The sequence below is a fragment of the Phocoena phocoena genome, chromosome 13 (assembly GCF_963924675.1).
Source record: "Phocoena phocoena chromosome 13, mPhoPho1.1, whole genome shotgun sequence".
Classification (NCBI taxonomy): domain Eukaryota; kingdom Metazoa; phylum Chordata; class Mammalia; order Artiodactyla; family Phocoenidae; genus Phocoena; species Phocoena phocoena.
Window position 1 is genome coordinate 50,281,244 of NC_089231.1, and position 21,899 is coordinate 50,303,142.

The 21,899-nt window shown below is 42.5% G+C and overlaps 1 protein-coding gene across 1 annotated transcript in view; it reads right to left on the reverse strand.

Moving 5' to 3' along the window:
- The window catches only part of LAMA3 (laminin subunit alpha 3), a 240,568-nt gene that overhangs the window by 52,448 nt on the left and 166,221 nt on the right, over window positions 1-21,899 (reverse strand). The window contains exons 40-45 of the mRNA XM_065889461.1: window positions 18,280-18,389; window positions 15,744-15,824; window positions 9,296-9,402; window positions 6,096-6,146; window positions 5,032-5,183; window positions 10-120 (exon numbers count right to left, since the gene is read on the reverse strand). Of these exons, the coding sequence (XP_065745533.1) occupies window positions 10-120; window positions 5,032-5,183; window positions 6,096-6,146; window positions 9,296-9,402; window positions 15,744-15,824; window positions 18,280-18,389 (612 nt within the window). The remainder of the gene's footprint in view (window positions 1-9; window positions 121-5,031; window positions 5,184-6,095; window positions 6,147-9,295; window positions 9,403-15,743; window positions 15,825-18,279; window positions 18,390-21,899) is intronic.

The window sequence follows — 21,899 nt, forward strand, 5'->3', positions numbered from 1 at the left end:
ACACATTACCTTTTCCTGCAAAGTTTCAAATTCACGATTCAAGTTACTCAGTTCTTTTTCCAGGCCATCCAGTTTTGATTTATGATTTGAAATGGTGGAACTGTAGCTGAGCAACTGGCTCTGAAAGTAACATACAAATTTAATCTCACTTTAGAGTAGAAATTTGGAGGGAAGTCTTACCAAGTTGGTAAACCTGGTGATGATATGAAAAGATTCATTTAGCAAGACCAATGCTGATCCTTAGGAAAAAAAATACGGTTCTTTGAAATAGGCCACATGAAGAATAAATTTCTGATGTAAGTTGCGATATGGCTCTAAAATAAAGTAGTAAAATTTAAAAACATGAAGAGACAAGAGATACTTTATTTGAATTAACGATCTAACCTTATAGAAATGAGGGTGATGCCACTTACTTGATGTATTAAGGTTTAGATTCTATTATAAAGAATTGTTCAGTTATTTTTAACCTATATGTTACCTGATAATACTAAAAAGAAGTGCCTATGGCTACTCTATTCAAGGACTCATTAGATTCAAAGAATTATAGAGCAGGAGAGAAATTTGTGGCTCATTTAATTGAATACCCTTATTCAATATGAAAAAAAAAATGAGAAAACAGAAGCCCAAAGAAGTTGGGTGACCCATCCATGCCACAGCAGTACAGGTGATTACTGATTGCTTCAGGACTCAAATCCTGGTCCCCTGTCCTTTTTGGGGAACTCAACAGCCTCATTACTTTTAGAGGGTGACATTGCCTCATATAATACCTAGAGTAGTAAATATTTTCAATTTTGGGGAAAAAATATGTTAATACCTTGAGAATTTTTACAAGAAAAAGCAAAATTATTATCTCTATTTGCACACAAGAACCAGCGTTGGGTAAAAGAGCACAGGCTTTCCAGCTCAGGTCCACACCCTAGGTTCACCACTTAATAGATAAGCTCACTGGACTTTATCTCCTTCATCTGTATATTGGTGATTATAATACTAAGCTGCTGGGTTGTTTTCAGTGGTAAGTGGGCTAATGCATTATAAAATGCCACATACATACGACCGTCGAAAAAATTAGCTTTCTCATACATATTCCTACTGAATTTTCATAGTGTTTGTGTGATACTGCAAGAAGATAGTTCTATTTTAATTTTGTTGTAGGCAAATAAGGCACATCATTCTAAAGAGTGTTAGTAGAAGTATAAGAAGTAAGAAGTACAATGGGTAAAGCATGGTCTTTAGAATTTCACCTTGTGTATGAATAATGGTTGACAATCAATCACCCTACTTTCAAAACCCTCACCAATCCCAGACATCAGAGGTTACAGAGAACAAAATTACCTGTTGGATCTTTTTTACACTTTTCTCAAGTTCATACAAATCTATAAAAACAGACTGACATTTTCCTGAGTAGATATTCTTTTATTTTGTCAAAAAAAAGGTTACAACTTTCTGTGACTTTCTACATTCACAGAGCAGGTTGACACATGTAGATTTTACTAATTCTGTTTTATTATAATCTGCACTAGGGGACAAACTGGAATTTGTGCAACAATGCCCTGACTGTTTCAGATGTTTTATTTTTAATTTTTGCAGACAGGAAGACAAAAGTCATTCTTACCTTTGCTCCCCTTTCTGTAATGCATCTTTTAATTTTCAGCCTGCTTTTAAGTATGTCAACTTATTTTTGTTTTTAAAGCAATTAATTAATGGTGGGCTTTAGTAAGACTTTTATTCTGTATCCTGCTTGGAATTCACAGGACTTCTTAGAGCTGTGAGTTAATAGTTTTGCCTCAAAATTGGAACATTTTCTACCGTTAAATGCACAAATATTTTTCTGCCCCTTACTCACTTCATTTTTCTTCAGTGACAACAATTACATATAGGTTTGGTGACTCGATGTTGTCCCACAGGTCAATGAGGCTCTTTCTGTTTTTGTTCGTTTGATTTTTTAAAAGCTTTACTGAGGTATAACTGACATACCACAAAAGGCACGTGTTTAAAGTACACAATTTGATATGCTTTGACACAGGACCCATGAAATTGTCTCCACAATTAAGATAAGAAACATTTCCTCGTGCCCCTTGTAACCCCTCCCCCCGATTCTCCCTGACACTTCCTTCCCCATCACCAGGAACACACACTATTAGATTACTTTTCGTTTTCTAGAACTGTGCACAACTTATGATTGTCACACATAAACACGCACACACTCATTAGGATATGAACTTTCCTTGGTCTGGCTTCTTTCAGTCAGAGTACTTATTCTGAGATTCACCCATGCATCAGTAGTTCATTACAATTTATTGCAAACTAGTATTCTACTTTGTAGATGTACAGTCATTTATTTATGCCTTCACCTGCTGACAGACTTTTGGGATGTTTCTGATTTTTGCAAATAAAGCTGCCAAAAAAAAAAAGGAATTTCACCTTGGCTTGAATTCTTCTGGAACCACCACATACTAGCTGTGTGACTGAAGGCAAGTTACTTAGCTTTTCCAGGCCTGTTAAATAAAAATAACACTATTTTCCTCATAGGATGTTGTGAGACGTAAGGAAAGCACTTAGCACAGAGCCTGGCACATAGGATGGATACCAAAATGTTGGTTTCCTTCCCTTCATTGAAAAAATGCAGGGTTGTACTGATGACATCAAAGTAACCCAAGTGGCTTTTATTTTTCTCTGAAAACATAAAGACTTCCCCCCCCCCCTCCATGTTAAGCCTGCAAACCATGCTCTAAAATTACCCTAATGGGATGGAAAAGAACCAGTTTTCTAGCATTAGTTTTTGCTGTATGTACTCAACCATAGCCACTAATAGTTTACAATCAGCCCTCATTCCAAAAGCACTTATTAAAGTTTCCCCAAACCCTCTTTCACTATGTTAGCTTAGGGTTTATCTCATCTACTGATTTCTTTTACTTTGAGTATATTTTTTTCATTTCCATGAGTTTTACTTAGATCTTTTCATATTTACCTCTTCTTGTTTGGTTTCTGGTGTTTAAAATTTTTTTCTAATTTCTTGTTCCTTCTACTGGATGTTATTCTCTTTTTTTTGTCTGGTACATGGGCCTCTCACTGTTGTGGCCTCTCCCGTTGCAGAGCACAGGCTCCAGACACGCAGGCTCAGCGGCCATGGCTCACGGGCCCAGCCACTCCGCGGCATGTGGGATCTTCCCGGACCGGGACACGAACCCGTGTCCCCTGCATCGGCAGGCGGACTCTCAACCACTGCACCACCAGGGAAGCCCTGGATGTTATTCTTTAAAGTAATTTTCAGATTGTCCTATGATTTTCATTTTCTCTGAAGGGAACTCATCACTTGACTGTTGCCTCTGCTGCATGTCTTTCTTATTATCTGTCTGTTACAGTGTTTGCAGGCTCCTTCCAAGAGGGAGATTTCTTCTTCTCCCTGCACTCTCTGTGCCCTGTCCAGTGATCTTATGGTCATCATTACTCCAACCCCAGACCCCCCAGTCCAGGACCAGGTGTTATAGTGACAGCTTAGGACTTGCACATTATGGTGGTAGTGAGAATGTCACATTTCAGCACAGATCCTGGTTTGTGAGTCTTGTCCACATCCTGGCTGCAAGGTTGTCCTTTCTTAGGTTCTCATACAGCCATTGTCCGACAATGGGAATTGCAAAGTTTTGAGGTTGCTTTTTCAGCCTCCATTTATAGGCAGAAGAGCCCCCGTTTCCCCCCAGGGAGCCTGACTCTGGCCCGTGGGGCACTTTCGGCTCTAGTACTTCTTAGGATACCCTCTTGACCACCTTCTTTCCAACTGTACATAGTACATGTTCTGAGCTATGAAACAGACATCAGCACATTTAAGAGAACTGGAATCATAAAGTATGTTCTCTGACCCCAAAAGAGTTAAACTAGAAATCAATAACAGAGAGTTATCTGGAAAATCCCCAATTCAGAAATTAAACAATACAGTTCTAGTCACAAGAGGAATTAGAAAATTTTTCTTTTTTCTTTGGCCACGCTGCATGGCTTGTGGGATCTCAGTTTCCAGCCAGGGATTGAACCTAGGTCACAGCAGTGAAAGCCCAGAATCCTAACCGCTAGGCCACTAGGGAGCTCCCTAGAAAATCTTTTGAATTGAATGAAAATGAAAACACATTTTAAAATGTGTGGAATACAGCTAAAGCAGTGCTTAGGGGAAAACTTATAGCACTAAATGCTTATATTAAGAAAGGTTCTGGATCAGTAAATAAGCTTTTATCTTAAGAAACTAGAAAATGAATGGCAAACTAAACCCAAAGCAAGCAGAAGGAAGAAAAGATATGGATAAGAACAGAAGTCAATGAAATTGAAAACTGAAGAAAAGCAGAGAGAAATCAATGAAATAAAAAGATCAATAAAATTGATAAACCTCTAGCCAGAATAATCAAAAAAAGAGATAAGACACAAATGACCAATAACCAGAATGAATGAGAAAGCATCACTCAGATTTTGCAGATATTAAAAGGATAAGGAAAAATTATAAACAACTGTATTGCAATACATTTGGTAATTTAGACGAAATAGAAAAATTGTTTGAAAGGCACAAATTACTAAATATCACTCAAGAAGAAACAGATAAATCCTAATTGTCCCATATCTATTTTTTAACTGAACTTACAGTTTAATTTAAAAAAAAACTTTCAACAAAGAAAATCCCAGGCCCACATGGCTTCACTGGAAAATTCCATCAAACATTTAAAGAAGAATTAATAACAATTGTACTCAAATTTGTACGAGTCTTCCAAATGCAAAACAGTGAGCTAAAGTTATGAGAAAAATGAGCCCAGAAACATTCAGTGTGTAAGGAATGTTCACTTAGAAGTGTTAGCTTTGTGTGCTCACCGGTACTTTTCACCAGGAAAAATCTAATCTTCATTTAGATCAGAGGAAGGAGGACAGCCTCCCTGAGCCTGAAGTGGAGTCAAGTTCCCCCCTTTCTCACGTGAGGAGTATTCGTTCACACAGCATCTCTCTTCACCAAGTATCTGCTCTGGGTCAGGCATCATGCTAGACCCACAGAGTACTTACCCTCAGGTCCTTGGTCTGGGTCTCCAAGTGCCTCATCTGCTCCAGGGTCCCCATGCTGGCACTCAGGCCCTGCAGCTGAGACTTGACCAGGAGGAGCTCGTCCTCCATGGTGGCCAGGTCGTTCAAGAGCGTCATCACACAGCTGTCACAATCTGTGGGGCCCGCAATCAAAGGCACAAGTGCTGTGGGCTGGAGCCACAGGAATGCAAACAGAGCCCCAGAGCTGTGCCGCCCAGTTAATACACACATAGCCCATCACAGGCAAAAATCACAATCCTGGACTTCTCCAGGAAAGATGCAGATTCTGAAAAAGGGAGATCTCTAGACAAGGGGCATTTGACAAAGAAATGGTGGAATGGGGAAAAAGGGTGAGGGTGGTCAAAAGGTACAAACTTCCAGTTATACGATAAGTAAGTTCTTGGGATGTAATGTACAGCACAGTGACTACAGTTAACGACACTGTATTATATATTTAAAAGTTGCTAGAAGAGTAGATCTTAAAAATTCCTAACGCAAGACAGAAAATTTGTAACTGTGTGAGGTGATGGATGGTAACTAAGTTAATTGTGGTGATCATTTCACAACATATACATATATCAAATCATTATGTTATATACTTTAATACAATGTTGCATGTCAATTATATCTCAGTAAAACTGGGCAAAAAAAGAAATGGTGAATCTATTCAACTTGTTGCTTATTTTGTATGTGGGAAAAGAGTAATAAATAGTTTTTATTTATTGAGTGCTTGCTATTTACCAAGCATCATGAAAAGGGATTTATAAGCATTTTTCCAACAGCTATATGAGGTTGGTATAGTTATTACCAACCTCAGTTTTACCATCTGACAAATGATGAAACCGAGGCTTGAAGAAGTAAGGTCATTTGCACAAGGTCATACAGATTTCAGTTGACAGAGGCTGGATGTGACTCTAAGTAGCCCTCCTTCCATCACCTCCCACCACTGCTTTCCCAGACTCGAAACTGCGTGTCCCAGTATAGGGCTCACGGATTTTAAGCTGAACCCCACAACTTGGAAAGGAGGGGGCCATTTCTCTTCTCACCATCACATTCTTCTCCAGGGCCACCATCTTTGGGTTCCTGGTTTATGCAGTCTGAAATGAGGAGTAACCAGAGAAGACAGCGTTATTAAACTTACTCTTCACGTGCTTTTTTTTTTTTTTTTTTTTTTTGCGGTATGCGGGCCTCTCACCGTTGTGGCCTCTCCTGTTACGGAGCACAGGCTCCGGACGCGCAGGCCCGCGCCATGGCTCACAGGCCCAGCCACTCCGCGGCCTGTGGGATCTTCCCGGACTGGGGCACGAACCCGTGTCCCCTGCATCGGCAGGCGGACTCTCAACCACTGCGCCACCAGGGAAGCCCCTTCACGTGCTTTTTAACTTGGCTTTGGGGAAAGCTAGTTTTGTGTTCAGTCACCCAGCCACACAGCATTGCCGGCTCTTCCCTTTTCCCTCCCTCCTCGGTGCCATTGCTTGGGGAATCCCAACAATCTTGCTACAGGAACTTCTCGTGTGGCCTCTCTGATTATATATTCAGTTTCTTCTCTACAAAGGGTCATGCCATTCTTATGAAATGAAATCTCCTAATCGCTGGTGTTGTCCTCATTTGGTAGCCTCCTATACAACTGCTGATGTCTCTTCTAATATCATTCAAGAACATTCAATAAACACTGAGCACCTTTGAGCATTCCCAGTGTGCCATGGCCCTGTGCTAGGGGCAGGAATACAAAGATAGCAAGGCAAAAGTCTCTGGTGTCCTGTAGTTTAATGGTCCTATGGGGGAGACAGGCACATTTCACAACAGTGCAACAGATGCTGTGAGATATGCACACGAAGTTAGTGGACCTACTCCACCACCTACTGCTCACATATGCTGAATATTGAGGTTCTCAGCTATAGACGGGAAAGCCTAATGGTCACCCCTGGACATTCTTTACTCCTCCCACTTCTACTCCTTTCCCCATACCATGCATTCTTACACTGAAATGCCCTCTCATTTTCCTGTGAAAAATCATCTGACTTTATTAAAGGAAAACTCTAAGCTTGAAACTTTCCTAGACGTGCTACAGGGAGGCTTTCAGGTGTGTTCTCAGCAGCCACACCTCGTGTGTATACACCTACGTTTTGAACCACATTTATTTTTAACTGTAAAAAAATATATATAAGTTCACTATGGAAAATTTGGGAATTTCCATTTGGGAGTTTCCAAAATTTGGGAACTTCCATTCCAAGTTCACTATGGAAAATTTGGGAAAATCAGCAAAATGAGATAAAACATTATCCTTGATCCTACCACTCAAAGACGATAAGTGTGTCCTCACAGTATATTTGTAGACATTTTATTATATGTAATCATAGGTTTCTCTTACTCATCCTTTTTAAAAAAATCTTTTACTCACTCTTATATGGACATATAGCTGTGTCACTTTAATTTCCTCAATTAGACCGTAAATGCCTTACAGGCAGGAAACATAGTTTTATTTCCTTCACAAACTCCTGCAAACACAGTATATGGGGGACTTGGCTTAGGAAGAGGACTGATTTATCAGTGCAATTTTCTCAACAAGTTTGAGTTTTGACCACCAAGGAATCTGTACGTTATTAATTGAAAGAAAGAATGAAAAAGAGGGAAAAAAGCTCACAGGAACAAACGTGTCTCACAGGTGAGCATTTTCTTCCATTTCTGGAACAAAGAGTTCCCATCCTCATTCTAGGTTGGTTACTTTTGCTATTAGAAAAAGCATTCATCTCACGAGTAACGATGTGTCTGATGCCAAAACTTCTCCTGAACACCTCCAGTGACAGTAGAACTCATCTCCTTTTAAACCAGTCCTTCTCGTCTTTAAACATTTGACACTTCTTCCTCAGAATGATTTAAAATAGATCTCCCTCTAGCTTCCACTCCTGGATGTGAGTTCTCCGTAACTTAAGCCACACAGAACAAGACCCACCCTTCTCCCACACATGTGCCTTTCAGATCCGTGCTTTCCAAGTCTCCTTTCCACCATCCTGGTTTGTCAGTCCTTCCTCATGTCACAGGGCTCTAAGTCCCTTCACAGCCTCATCTTCTTTCTGAACAAACTTGTAGCTTGTCTATTGCCTTGTAAAGACACGGGCCCCTTGTGGGGACTTGCATGGGCGGCAGACCAGGGAACAATGGCAGGCCACCTGGTTTTGGACACTAGAACTCAGTGGAGATAGTACAAGGTGTCTAAGGGGCCACATTACCCTCTTGATTCATATTGAACTCACCGCTGACTGAAACCTCAGCCACGTCTCATTTATCACAAACTTATTTTTTTTTCCATTCAACTATAGGACCGACGCCACGCTTACCCCAACATAATTTTGTCCGGTTAGAACTGGCTCCTCATTCCAGGCTGTTGAGGCCCTATTTTATTCTAAATGTGTCATAGGAGGCATTTGCTAGCTCCTCCAACTTTGTATCACCTGATAACTGGGTGGGCAGGTCTTCTATATTTCTGTTCAAGTCTACGATGTTGAACAAGATGGAGCCCAGATGAAGCCCCAAACATGACAACAGACACCTCGTTCTAGACTGATAAGGCTCCATTTACTCTGCGTTCCTTTGGAAACAGTCACTTGACTGTATCTAATCCATACATCCAGGGTTTAGTCCTTCATCTTGTCTATAAGATGAGAGATTTTACCTAAGGATTTGGCATTGCACTACATCAACAGCATTTTCCTGATAAACCACATTCATATTCTCCATCAAAGAAGGATGTAGAGAGTCTTCCTGTTTTTCCAACTTCCTTTTTTTCCTAATGAACCTATACTAACTCCCAGTTAATGTTTTTTTCTTGGTATGTAAAATCCATCTCAATTATACACCCACATCCTAGAACAGTTACTGCTTTAATAGAAAGAGCACTGACTCCTTCAGATACATACACAAAGGAAGCTGATGAGATGATTACCTTATAATGTCAAAGGGAGGTCTCAGCAAAAATCACCAAAATAGGGTCTGAAATTATTTTGGCTATAATTAGTGAAGTTTTAAAAACAATTTACCTAAAAAAAAAAAAAAAACCTACCTGAAGTAAGTTATTCACCAAACCTGTGAATACTACCTAAGCATTCCCAACTTTGTCAAAACAAGGGGACAACTTGTTAGCTGGAATTGTGTATGTGGTTGCTGAAAATGTTTGCTTGGCTTCTTTGCCAGCTATTTTATACCAGTTTGATAAAGGTAGGTTAACAGACGTGTGAGTCGATCTTACCTCCCGTCAGGGGGTCACAACTGCCCAAATGGCCGTTGCTGTTACAGCTGCATGGTTGGCAGCTGCCTCCAAATTTCTGGGGATTTCCAAAATATCCTGGTGCACACCTACACAGAATACAGAAAAAGAGGGGAAACACCCAAAGGGCTCATCATTTATTCCACCCAATGTCTCAACTTCTAGCTCCCTGTTTGGGATCTTGTAACCCTATGAGAGGAAGGGCTGACATAGATTTGCAAGAGGGAATGTGTCTCAGTACAGAGCCATTTATGACTTGAATGAGAATGGTGAGGAGGGGAAGGCAGGCAGAGATTGCTCCCTTGCTCCTTGACACCCCAGATGACAAGGTCCTCAATCATCCTGACAGCCAAATGGCAGATGAACAAAATGCATACAGGAGCCAGTGGTTTGACCAATACGGAAATCAGGGGTGGGTGAATTTTACGCAAGAGTTGTGTTCCTGAAGATATCACACAAATACACACTGCTTAATTTATGGCTAATTTCCTCGAAGAAAAAACTTAAAGTAAAATTCATATAATTTCAATATTTTCATAAAGGGGGCTTTTATTAATATTTCCTATTGTACTATTTCAAGTCTGCATAATTCACATTTGCACTAATTGCTGCAGTGATGTACATAAGGGGCTTAAACAACTGAGCAGTTACAACTGCCACCTTAGCCCGAGCCTTTATTTATTTATTTTTTTTGCGGTACGCGGGCCTCTCACTGTTGTGGCCTCTCCAGTTGCGGAGCACAGGCTCCGGATGCGCAGGCGCAGCAGCCATGGCTCACGGGCCTAGCCGCTCCGCGGCATGTGGGATCTTCCCGGACCGGGGCACGAACCCGGGTCCCCTGCATCGGCAGGCGGACTCTCAACCACTGCGCCACCAGGGAAGCCCCCGAGCCTTTATTATTCTAGATGATTTAGTGATGAGAACTCAGTTCCTTATTTATAAGGTAAAAGATCATATTTCCTTGATTGTGTCTGTTTTCTTCAAAAAATAACACAAACACATGTTAATGTTTCTGGAACTGGGATGTAAATTAAAATATTTCTGTTCATTAGCAAAATTCCACTCCCACTCTATCCCCCCTAAATTGTCATTAAATTGATGTGTGTGGTGTTTTATCATCAATGGAATTGATAGAATCAAGGAAATATGGCATTTGACTTTCTCAAATTTAAGCTTTTCATCAAAGAACTTTGAGACAATTTAAATATGCTTTACCAACGGATAAACTGGTGATATAGTGCAAAGGACACAGATTTTTTGTTTTGTTTTGTTTTTATGGGTTTTTTTTAACATCTTTATTGGAGTATAATTGTTTTACAATGGTGTGTTAGTTTCTGCTGTATAACAAAGTGAATGGGAGATCTTTTTTTTTTAAATTTATTTTGGCTGCACCGGGTCTTAGTTGCAGCACACAGGGTTGCGGATTTCTTAGTTGTGGCTGGCATGCGGGATCTAGTTCCCCGACCAGGGATCGAACCTGGGTCCCCTGCACTGGGAGCGCAGAGTCTTACTGACTGGACCACCAGGGAAGTCAGGACACGGGTTTTGAATCAGGAAGATCTGGCTAGACCTCCGTCTCTACCACAGTCCATGTAATCTTGGGCTGTTATCTTAATCCCTCAAGCTTCCATTTCTTCATCTATTCCTCTTATGAAAATGTTAAGCTCCATGAGAATGTGAATTATTTTGGGTGGGCTGTTTTGCTCACTGATGCATCCCTAGCACCTGGGATAATGCCTGGACCCATATTAGGTGTCAGATATAAGTATATGCTGAATGAATGAATGAAAAATTGTACTAACAATACCTATTTTGGTGGGTGGATGTAAGATAAAAGATAATATAGTAAAGAATCTAGTACAATGCCTGCACATAGTAGACATTCAGTAAAACGTAGCTACTGCTACTTTAAGACATGATAAAATATTCATATATATGTATGTATGTGTAATTGGCGTCATTTGGAATCCTACATTTTGGAAAATGGATAGGAAGCAGAAAACCCATGTATTCCCTAATTATCAAGAAGGTAACTAAGCTGAGGTGGCTTATCCAAGTCTACTGAGCAGGTTGTCCTAATAATAGGGCTTTATTTGGGGTGACCAGCCCCATATTCTGCCTAACAAACCATGCTACGCAAAAGATCTCAGTTTAAAATACTTTTTCTTTAGATGTCTCACCTACATCTAAACTTTCTAGGTAAAAGATACATATTTAAAAACTACCTTATTTAAAGTTACATAAATATTCAGGAAGTTTGATTCTGCTTCTTCCTTAATCTTGCAAAGCGTTAGTTACTGATTATGAGAAATAACTGGTTCTTTTATTCTCATTTTATGGTAGTGCTAAACACAATGGACTAAACTAAAACTTCCTGATTTCATAGATGACATCGGTACAGCAAATAAAGAGCAGACAGCACGTCTGTCATCTGTGGCTCTGAGTGGCCAAGGGAGAAATGTGTCCCAGAGCACGGGCTGAGGAGGGAAGCCTTTCCTATTCCCCCCCCACCTCTGCCCAGCTAGTTCCTGCATATATGCTTACTTTTCACCTTACTCTGTGCTTGTATTTATCATTGCATAGTTAACCACTGGTGCCAGATGATGCCTGGCAGCCTGGCACAGAGCGGATGCTCAGTAAGTGTTAACAAATGAAAAAATGTGACATTAAAATGGCATTAAGCTGTGGAAAAGTTAAAAAAAAAACACAAAAAAACAATAGCTTGCTTTCCTGAGACATCAAACTTTAAAAACCTAAGCTGAGAAAACTGTTAATTAAGAATTTCCCTTTTCAATTCAGTTGCCTGTCAAATGGATGTCTCCTCCAACCTGGTGCCGTTTTCCACTTCACTGTGCAGAACCATAAGGAGGATTAAATTAGGAAGACTCTCCCAGGTGGGAGTCGCCTAGCTTTCAAATCACGGAGCCTGGAAGACCCTCCCAAGCCTATTCCCCACCCCACCTGTCCTTCCTGTCTCAGTGTAGCTGCCCCTTCCGTCCCTCACCCTTCAGGGCTGGTTGATGCCCCTCTTGCTGCAGCCTGATTTAGCCCGGTTATGTTCTCTCTCTGTTTTAGCAGCTTATTTGTACATCTGTCCACCAATAGACTGGAAAACCCTTGAGGGCAGAATCTGTGCTCTGGTTGCTGATGTGTTTCTAATGCTTAGCAGAGGGCCAGGCTTATACTAGGATCTCCATTCATTTTTCATCGAAGGAAAGAATGAATAAGTGTGGGCAATGTTCCTCCTGCAGAAATGAAAAACAGAAGAACTTTGAATTGCTCCTTTTTACCATAGGATAGTGTCCAGACCCTCAGCTGATGCCCATAACAAGGCACTGCCTCCTTCTGCCCGTGGCAGCTACACTCTAGGCCCTTGGACTTCCTTGCATTACTTCCCTGACCTGAGCTGCCTTCCCCCTCCACCTCCCAGCTCCACTGGGTTCTAGTCATCCCTTTGACATACCTAAGTCCCACCTTGTCCATAAAATGTTTCAGATAACCCCAGTCTAGAGTAGCCCTCCCTTACTATGAAATCCAGTTGAATTAATTTTCTGGGTTTTTTTTAAGTAAAATTCTTCTAAAGTTATCCAGAAAAATAATATGCCAGAATGGTCCAGGAAAAAATTTAAATAAGGGTTACGAGGGGAGACTTGCTTAACCAAATAGTCAGAGTCATTTGATAGTTTCAGAAATGATACAGAAGTGATAATGGCACAAGAACCAAATAAAATGTACAAAACAAATCCAAGTTCGTATAGAAATTTCGTACACATTTACAGGACTTCCCTGGTGGTGCAGTGGTTAAGAACCCACCTGCCAGTGCAGGGGACAGGGGTTCAAGCCCTGGTCCGGGAAAATCCCACATGCCATGGAGCAACTAAGCCCGTGTACCACAACTACTGAGCCTGCGCTCTAGAGCCCATACTCTGCAACAAGAGAAGCCACCGCAACGAGAAGCCCGCGCACCGCAGCGAAGAGCAGCCCACACTCACCACAACTAGACAAAGCCTGCGCTCAGCAACAAAGATTCAACACACCCAAAAAATAAATAAAAACTAAAATATAAAATAAAATCTGAAATCAAACCCCTAATTAAAAAAAAGAAATTTTGTACACATTTAGCTTTAGTGAATTCAACTAAAGGTACTTAGCCAAAGAGGGATGAGAGGATGAGGGCATGAGTGTAAGGGAAAAACAGCTGAAGTGACTGTCCCCATCACTCAGTGAGCACACGTCCTGCAGTGAGCATGACATGAGAGATGTGAACCTGCTATTCGCTCAGCTGGTCTAGTTTCCCCGTGCCTCTCCTAGAGTGACTGTTTCACCCTACAGAGTGTGATTCTGGGTGTAACCAAATGACATGTGCATTTCATGCAACATGGCCCCTGTATTACTGAGACATGGGACACTGGGATACTCAAGGTTATGCCAGCTCCGGTCAATTTTTGCCTGACATGTAGACCCTAAATCTATCTGCCCTGTGAGATGCAATACCACAAAAAAGTTGAGGTTCCAAATTTTCACCATCAAGATTTGAATGTAAGAAATAAAACCAGAAAAGTACTAAAACAAAATATGCATAAACATTTGCATATGCGTAAACCTCTCTAAGCATGACACTAATGGCTGAAACCCTAAAGAATAAAAGAGTAGGTACAAATATAATAGAACTTAACTATTGCAGATCTAGAAATGACAAAACCAAACCAAAAAATATACAAATGAAAAACAAAACAGAGAAGTATATTTGCAATATATAGTATGAGGCATTCGTTTCCTCTAAAAGATTTGTACAAATCAACAAAAAAATAAAAGAACATTCCACTAGAAAAAAATGGGTAAAAGACCTGGAAAGCAATTCAAAAAAAAGATTTATAAATGGTCAATAAGCACATGAAAAAATCCAATCTAATTATTACCAAAAAATGTAACATAAAATGACATACAATGTTTCTCTATCAAACTGGCAATGTTTTTAAAAAGTGAACAGTCTTAGTATCCACTGGAGGCAGGCAGTTGCTCTTTTGCTGCTAGCAGGATGGTAAACAGATACAATCTTTCTGGAGGGCGATTTTGCAAAATGTATCGAAAGCCTGAAAAATGTCCCTATGCTTCGGCCCAAGGGATGGCTTCTATAATTACATCTCGAGGATTTATGTACACAAATATTTAGCTAACAGGATTCACTTTTAGTGCTGCTTTGAATGGAAAACAGTAAAGCTATTTCAAAGGCCAATAGTGGGGGATTATGGAACTTCAGGGGAACTTCCTGGTCCTGACATGATGTTATCAATGAACACTTATTGATATGGAAATATACTACTAACATACTATTAGATGAGAAAACAAAACAGACAGCGAAATAGGAATCTACCTTTTTCTTTTAAGAAAAATCTATGCATATAGAACTGATCTGTAAGAACATACAACAGGCACTGTAGGTGGGCAGGCATGAGTATAGGGCAATTGCAGGGGTATGGTACATATTAGTTCTCTGCCTTATTAGTTCTTTGCTCACCTGTATTATATCATTTCTGTAATAATTATGTATTGATCTTATATTACAGTTATTTTAAATTTTAAAATGTTATCCATATGATTCATTTGTTATACTGTTACTTTTCCAGATATATGTGTGCTCTCTTCCCCTCTAGATGACAAGTACCTTCTATAGCCTTCACAATACTTGGCAGTGCCCTGGGCATAGTAGCTAATCATGAAATACCGTTCAGGAAAAACTAAAGCTTGGCTCTGTGGCCCTTTATGATCAAGTATGTACTTTCCATGTTGTAACATGTATTCTTTTGTTTCACAAACACCTATTATATGAATAGTACCACACTAGGCACTAGGGGTTCAGAAATGAGTGAGACACAGGCTGTCCTGCAAGTGTGGGCATTAAGAGGGGTGTGTGTGTAGGAATATCTAGGGCTGCTGATATGTGCGCATGTGTAGGAGTACGCAGAGTTGTACGTTTGTGTACAGGCAAGTAGGGATGTGTATATGTGGGGGTAGGAGTATGTAGGGATGAGTTTATATGGCGGTACGAGTATATAGATACATGTTGGGGGGTATGTAGGGGTGTGCCCAGGAGTAGGGGTATGTAGGGGTATACATAGGTATGTAGAGGGGTGTTTGCTGGAGCGTATAGGACTATGACATATTGGACCTCGTTCTCAAATGGCTGAAACAGGTACAAAGCAAGAAAGAGAAGGAAGTTAATGATTTACTACGTGAGCACACTTGTATTTTTCCCAAGAGACTTTTTTCCCAGTCTCAATGAAACCAGCAGCCCCAGCCCTAGCTCTGAGCCTCAATCCAGCAGAGCCCCACTTACAGCCAGGGTGCCTGCAGCAGCCTGCCGGAAGAGCCCACCCCTACCTGCAAGACGGGGGAGGAGAGAAGGGGGCAGGGGAGGGGCGGCACCCACCTTTCGCATTGTGTTCCTGTGTATCCAGCTTTGCAGGAGCACTTCACGTTTCCCCCAGTCACAACACAGCCGGTGGCAAAACTTGAAGAACGACAGAGAAAAGCCCCAGTAAAAACATAAGCTGATGGACTTTACGCTCATTATTTTTTGCCACAAAGAACCTGACTTGCCTTAAGTGAAACTGGAAACCAAGTGTCTGGCTACCTTTTGTGTGGAGAAAATTTTGCCCATCAAGACTTGTAGAGATAATGATGAATGCCTTCAGCTGACATCAGGCAAATTTGGCTGAATAAGGACTGAAGGCATTTACTTTGTTTCATTTTTTGGCTTGGAGAAATACATTCCTTCCCTTAAGACAGAGTAAAGTAACACACTTTGGAAGAGATGATTAGACAGCATTTTTCCAGAACTAACAAGGAAGGAGTAAAACAAGTCTAGGCAGAAAAAAAAGAACAGAGAGTTCTGATTCTTTAAAGAAAAAATTTCTTCTCCTTGTTTATTCTAGTTCTTTTATACTGGGCACAATCTCTTCTGGGAAGAAACAGTGGTAGGTGGGCCAGGCCCTCAGAGCCTCAGAGGCGACTAAAGCACAGAGCACGCTCAATGCCCAGGTATGTCTGTGGGCACAGCTGTTGGTGATTTCCACACTTTTCCAATCAGGCTGTTGGAATTTCAGTTCCCTTTTAGTTCTCAACTGGTGTATTTTGAGAAGCTTCTTTTAAAAAAAAAATTAAACGAAGAGACCATGAAAATGTCTTGTTCCTTATGAAACGTCTGTGACTACTGAACATTCCATGACATAAATCTGAGGGGAAATAACTCCATTTATCTTTGGCTGGTAAAAGAATTCTTATTTGGGGAGCTTCTCTTGGCCGATCAGATACAGTTACACCTCTAAAGGGACAGTTAGAAATCTGTCAGCAGTATTAATATCGCCAGAAGGAGAATTAGAAAAAATAGGGTTTTACTGATAAATCTTAGGAACTGAATGTTACTTCAACTGCACAGACGCTAGAAGCTGACCTTGATGATAGTCTCCAAGTGTGGAGACTTCGCAACTAAAGATGAACAGCTTTCCCCCCCCAAATTTCACCCCGTGAAAATCTTGCTTCTTTTTATTCTCTCTAGCTTCTGTTCTAACAAGCCTGGGCAATTGTCAAGTGATAGATCCCTTTACAAATAAAGCCACAGGACTGGGCAGGTTTAACGAGTATCAAATACACAGAGAGCAAACCAGGATGCACATTGCAAATATGCATCTCCAGAAAAGCCACATTGGGCAGGTGACCTCTGATCATTTTGACTCGGCCCATTTCTCTGCTAACTCGGCTAATATCAAGCAGCCTTGTGGTCCATAACCGTCCCAGAGCCTGTGCGCTATTGATACTTTATCGGCATCATTCTGATTTTCAAACCAAATCTTGCTTCACTTAGTTACCTGTTACATTTTGTTTGGACCCACAGTGAACATGTCATGATGAGCAAGACGATGACGAAGTGCCAAGTCCAAGCAGAACCTGGATTATCGTGAAAGGAAAATGGTGGCTTTCTACCCACAGAGTCTACTGGCCTTACTGGAGCCTGGATGACGATGCACATCACATCTCTCTGTGGCTCAGAACTGTCCTGTGGCTTCCATCACACTGAGGATAAAATCCATAAAATCCAAGTGCCTTACTCTAGCCTGGAAGGTACAGGATCCGAATCCTGGTTGCCCCACCAACCTCATCTCCTGGCTGTCTCTCTCTCTCACTGCCATCCAGCCACTCTTGCTTTCTTACTGTCCACAAACCCATCATCACAGGAGCGTTCTCGTCTGTCTTTGTTTTTTTTTCTTCCTTGCCTTGGACCCTCATCATAATGCCACAGCTTACTCCATCTCATTGTTCATTGGTCCCTGTCCAGCAACTCCAGAAAGCCCTCCTACCACCCTCTGTAAAGAATCTACTCGCTACCCAGAACATAACCCTTTGATCAATGGCATAACCTATCTCTGTCTGAAATTATACTTCAGACTGATTTGTGCGTGTATTTACTGAGTGGGATGACTATCCCTACCCCTCTCCCCATACTCTCCAGGTAAAGCCTCATGAGGTCGGCGTCTTTGCCAGCCTTCTTTACAGCAGTTTCCCCAGCATCTAGAGAAGGGCAGCCTCATCATGGGGCTGAATGAACAGCAAAAGAAAAGAGGAAAAGGCAAAACCCAGAAGCATACAACTTGGAAAGTCTGTTTTTGTCTTGGTTCTGGTTTGCATTTCTTGTTTATTCTTTTTTTTAATAGAACTGTTTTATTGAGATAGCATTCACATACCATAAAATTCACTCATCTCATATGTTCAATTCAATGGCTTTTAGTATGTTCACACAATTGTACAATCGTGACTGCAATTTTTGAGCGTTTTCATCACCCCTAAAAGAAACCTCATACCCTTCAATAGTCACTTCCCATTTCCCTCCCACCAGCCCCTCCCCCGTCCTAGGCACCCACCAAACTACCTCCTGTCTCTAATAGATTATTTTCAAACTTCCACAGTACCTGTTTGAATGAGGACATGGGCAGACCCTACAGGATCCGTGGACAGCGTTCCCATAGTAACCCTCTTTGCAGCGCTCACAGTGTTCCCCGGCAGTGTTATGATGGCAGTTCTTGGGACACATAAAGAGTAAAATTAATAACAGCCTATTACCCTTACTGCTATTGAGATCATTGTCTTAATTACTCACACCACATACTTTTCCTATCTAGCCAATGATTGTTGGTGCTAAAAAAAGGAAGTGCCCTTCTGTTAGCTATTTGGTGTTACCATCGGGAGGCAGGATGAAATGAAGTGAGACCAGCTGGGTTCAAATCCCACTCTAACATTTAGTAGCTGTGGGATCTTGGGCAAGTCCCTTCACCTCTCTGGGCCTCAAGTGTTTTTTTAATAAATCAATATTACTGGTGGGGGCTTCCCTGGTGGCGCAGTGGTTGAGAGTCCACCTGCCGATGCAAGGGACACGGGTTCGTGCCCCGGTCCGGGAAGATCCCACATGCCGCGGAGCGGCTGGGCCTGTGAGCCATGGCCACTGAGCCTGCGCGTCCGGAGCCTGTGCTCCGCCAACGGGAGAGGCCACGACAGTGAGAGGCCCGCGTACCGCAACAAAAAAAAAAAAAAAAAAAAAAATTACTGGTGTGTGATTTACATACAATTCTAATTTTCTTAAAATGTACAGTTAAAATAATACCCACTTTCCAAGGCTGTTGGGAGGACTTGGGGGACCCACAGAGGGTCTCCCAGGGGTGCCAGATGAGGGTGCTGGGCAGCTTCACTTTGCTCGGCTGCCCTGACTCTCTCAGAAACATCTGTTCTTTTGAACTAAGTGTTTACCTTTCCACATTAGTTTCCTTTCTTTTATAACTCCAAATGACAATTTTAAAGAAGAACTTCCTGGAGAGAGCTATTTTAGTACTGTCTCTACTTAGTTCTGAGCTGAAAACACTTGAGGAAACAAGAACGTGGAGAAACAAGAATTGCAGTGAGGCCACCTGTATCCTACGAAAAATCCCTCTGAACTCTGGTCCTTTATGGGGGCACAGGGAGAGGAGTGTAGAAAGGGGTTAGAACATGAGTTGCTTGATAAAGTCCCATAAGAATGTCTGAAATGCCCCTCAACCTCAGGGGAAAGTATCTGCCCCGGAATCTGTCTTCATCAGTCCTGCAAATTTGAGGCATCTGCCTATCAGGTTTCCTTGTTTTACTGTGAATAAGTAAATGAGTGAATGAATGAATGAATCCATATCCGCCCCCACAGCACGTGCTCTCCGAACTCCACGGGACACCAAACATCTACTGGGCACGAACTAGATACCCAACTATGGTAGGTACCAGGGATGCAAAGATGGATCAGTACCCTGACTCAGGGGTAGACAGAAGCCTGTGAATAGACATCTTCAATATAATGTGGGAAAGATGATGACCAACGTGTGGCAGCATGTCATTAAGAGCAGAAGGAACCTCAGGGGAGGTGATGATGCCTGCGTGGGGGACAGAAGGAGAGGACTGAGCTGGGTGGAGAAGTGTGGAAGGGCATTCTGGGCACACGGATCAGTGTGCACAGAACCTCAGTCTTGCAGGAGCACAGCGGCGTGTGTGGGCAATGCGAAGCAGTTGGTATTCTTCAGGGTGAAGTGCAAGGGGGCGGGATGCGGCTGGAGAGGCAGCAGCAGATCAAGGGGGCCCTGAGGCCGCCCGAGGAGTGTGCACATCTGGCTGTGAGCCTCAGCGGAGCCCCGAGGCAGCTGTGAGTTTCAGATAAATCATCCTGGGGGCAGGGGGAGACAGGCTCCAGCAACAGGGAATAAAAAGGAGGAAAACTGAAGAGAGAGGATGAGAAGAGAAAGGGGAAGGGACTGGGAACAGAGGGGAAGATGAGGGGTGACTGGGCACAGAGGGCAGGGGACGTGGGGAGAAAGCAGGCCAGGAGAAGAGGCAGAGGCAGGGCCTTGGTGGAGAGAAGGGAGCCCGTCATCAGAGCTCCCTCCAGCCCACCGCACCCACGGGATGCATCACCACCTCCAGCTCCCTCCCCACTGGACACACACTGCTGTGCTGGCCAGGGATTGGGCTGGTTTCTTTTCACACGTCAAAGCTCATTCTTGAAACGACAGGGAGATTTGCACATGTGTGAAGGTCCCAGATTTTAAAATTGACTCTGGACCTCGAGAGGCAGAGGCCAATCTGCAGATGGTCCCATCTGCTAGTGGAAGGTGCTTGGTTTCCTCGTTCCTGTTCTTTGAGGATGAGGGCTGCATCCTCGGCTCCCACACGATGGCCATGACGGAGAGCAGGGCCAGCACTCACTGCCTGCCATTGAGCGGCACCTGTGTGCCTGTACACGTGTGTGTACGTGTGTGCAGGTGCATACATGCATGCGTGCACACAGGTACATCCCCCCACGAGACAGCAAGCCTCCTGAGACTAGGGATTATGTCCGATGGCTTTAACCCCCAGCACTTTGCTCAGTCCCTCCCACGAGAGCAAATACTCAGGAAGCGTTCCCTGAATGAATTGTTTCTAGAGGCTACATGGCCATTAGGGACAAGTGTAGACGGAGCTACAAAGAAAAGTGGGAAAGAAAATCTTGTTGTTTGATTAAAACATGAATTACGACTCTCACGAGTGATCTTTTCACTGGTGGCTGAACCACAGAGAAAACTCCCTTTTTTCTTTGGCAGTTTTTATAAAGTGGACTCGACATCTAGCAACAGTTTAATGACAAGATAAGTATTTTTCATGAAATTGTCTACCTGTGTTACACACACCATACAGTATGAAACACAAACTATTATTTGAGATACCTAAGAGCTGGAAGACAACATCACCCAACATCTTTTATTCCTTTTGAACTTATAAGGTTAAAATCCTACAGAATATTCCATCAGGCTCTTTACAACAATTTCCTGTCCTGGCCTGTCCCGTCTTGCAGAGGAAGCAGCTCCCCGGGACATGCCGAATGCGCATAAAATAGCCTAGGAACTCAAAGAGCTGAAACACACTCTAGCTGCCTTACACAATGCAGAGGAAACCTGTGTCAGGAGAATGTATTTCCAAACAGCACAACGGAAGCGGGGGCTCCGGTTTCCTGGGGGCACTGGTGAGCTCTCCTTTCCTTGGAACTGTCCGTCCTCCCTCTAATCGGGGAGGCCCTGGCTACCAGGGAGAGGACCTCTGAGGACGGGGAGGAAGCCAGCAGAATAAAACCTGTTCTGCGTCTGGATGCATGAGAAAAATCTCCTGAGAATCTAATTTTCTGGGCGAGAATTTTCTAACATATTCCAAAACAAGATAGTTTTCCGGTGGCTAAGTCGTAAACCACTGGGACTCCCCTCGCCCGTCTTCCCCCATAAACCCACTGCCTTGGCAGCCGGGGCGGTAAGTAAGCGTGTGCCCTCCGCCCTTCTTAGCATCTCCTCCTCCTGTCATCGCTTTCTGGAGCTACCTGACAGCAATGAGGTCTCCTCTCGCGACCTCCTGTGACCCCAACAAAACTGGGGTCCAAAGTAGTAGCTCTGGCTTATTATACCCTGGCAAGGGTTGAGCCCCAGGATCTACCCACTGCTATCATCTAGTGAGAGAGATTTAGAATCTAAGGTATAATTTAATTGCTCAAACAGGT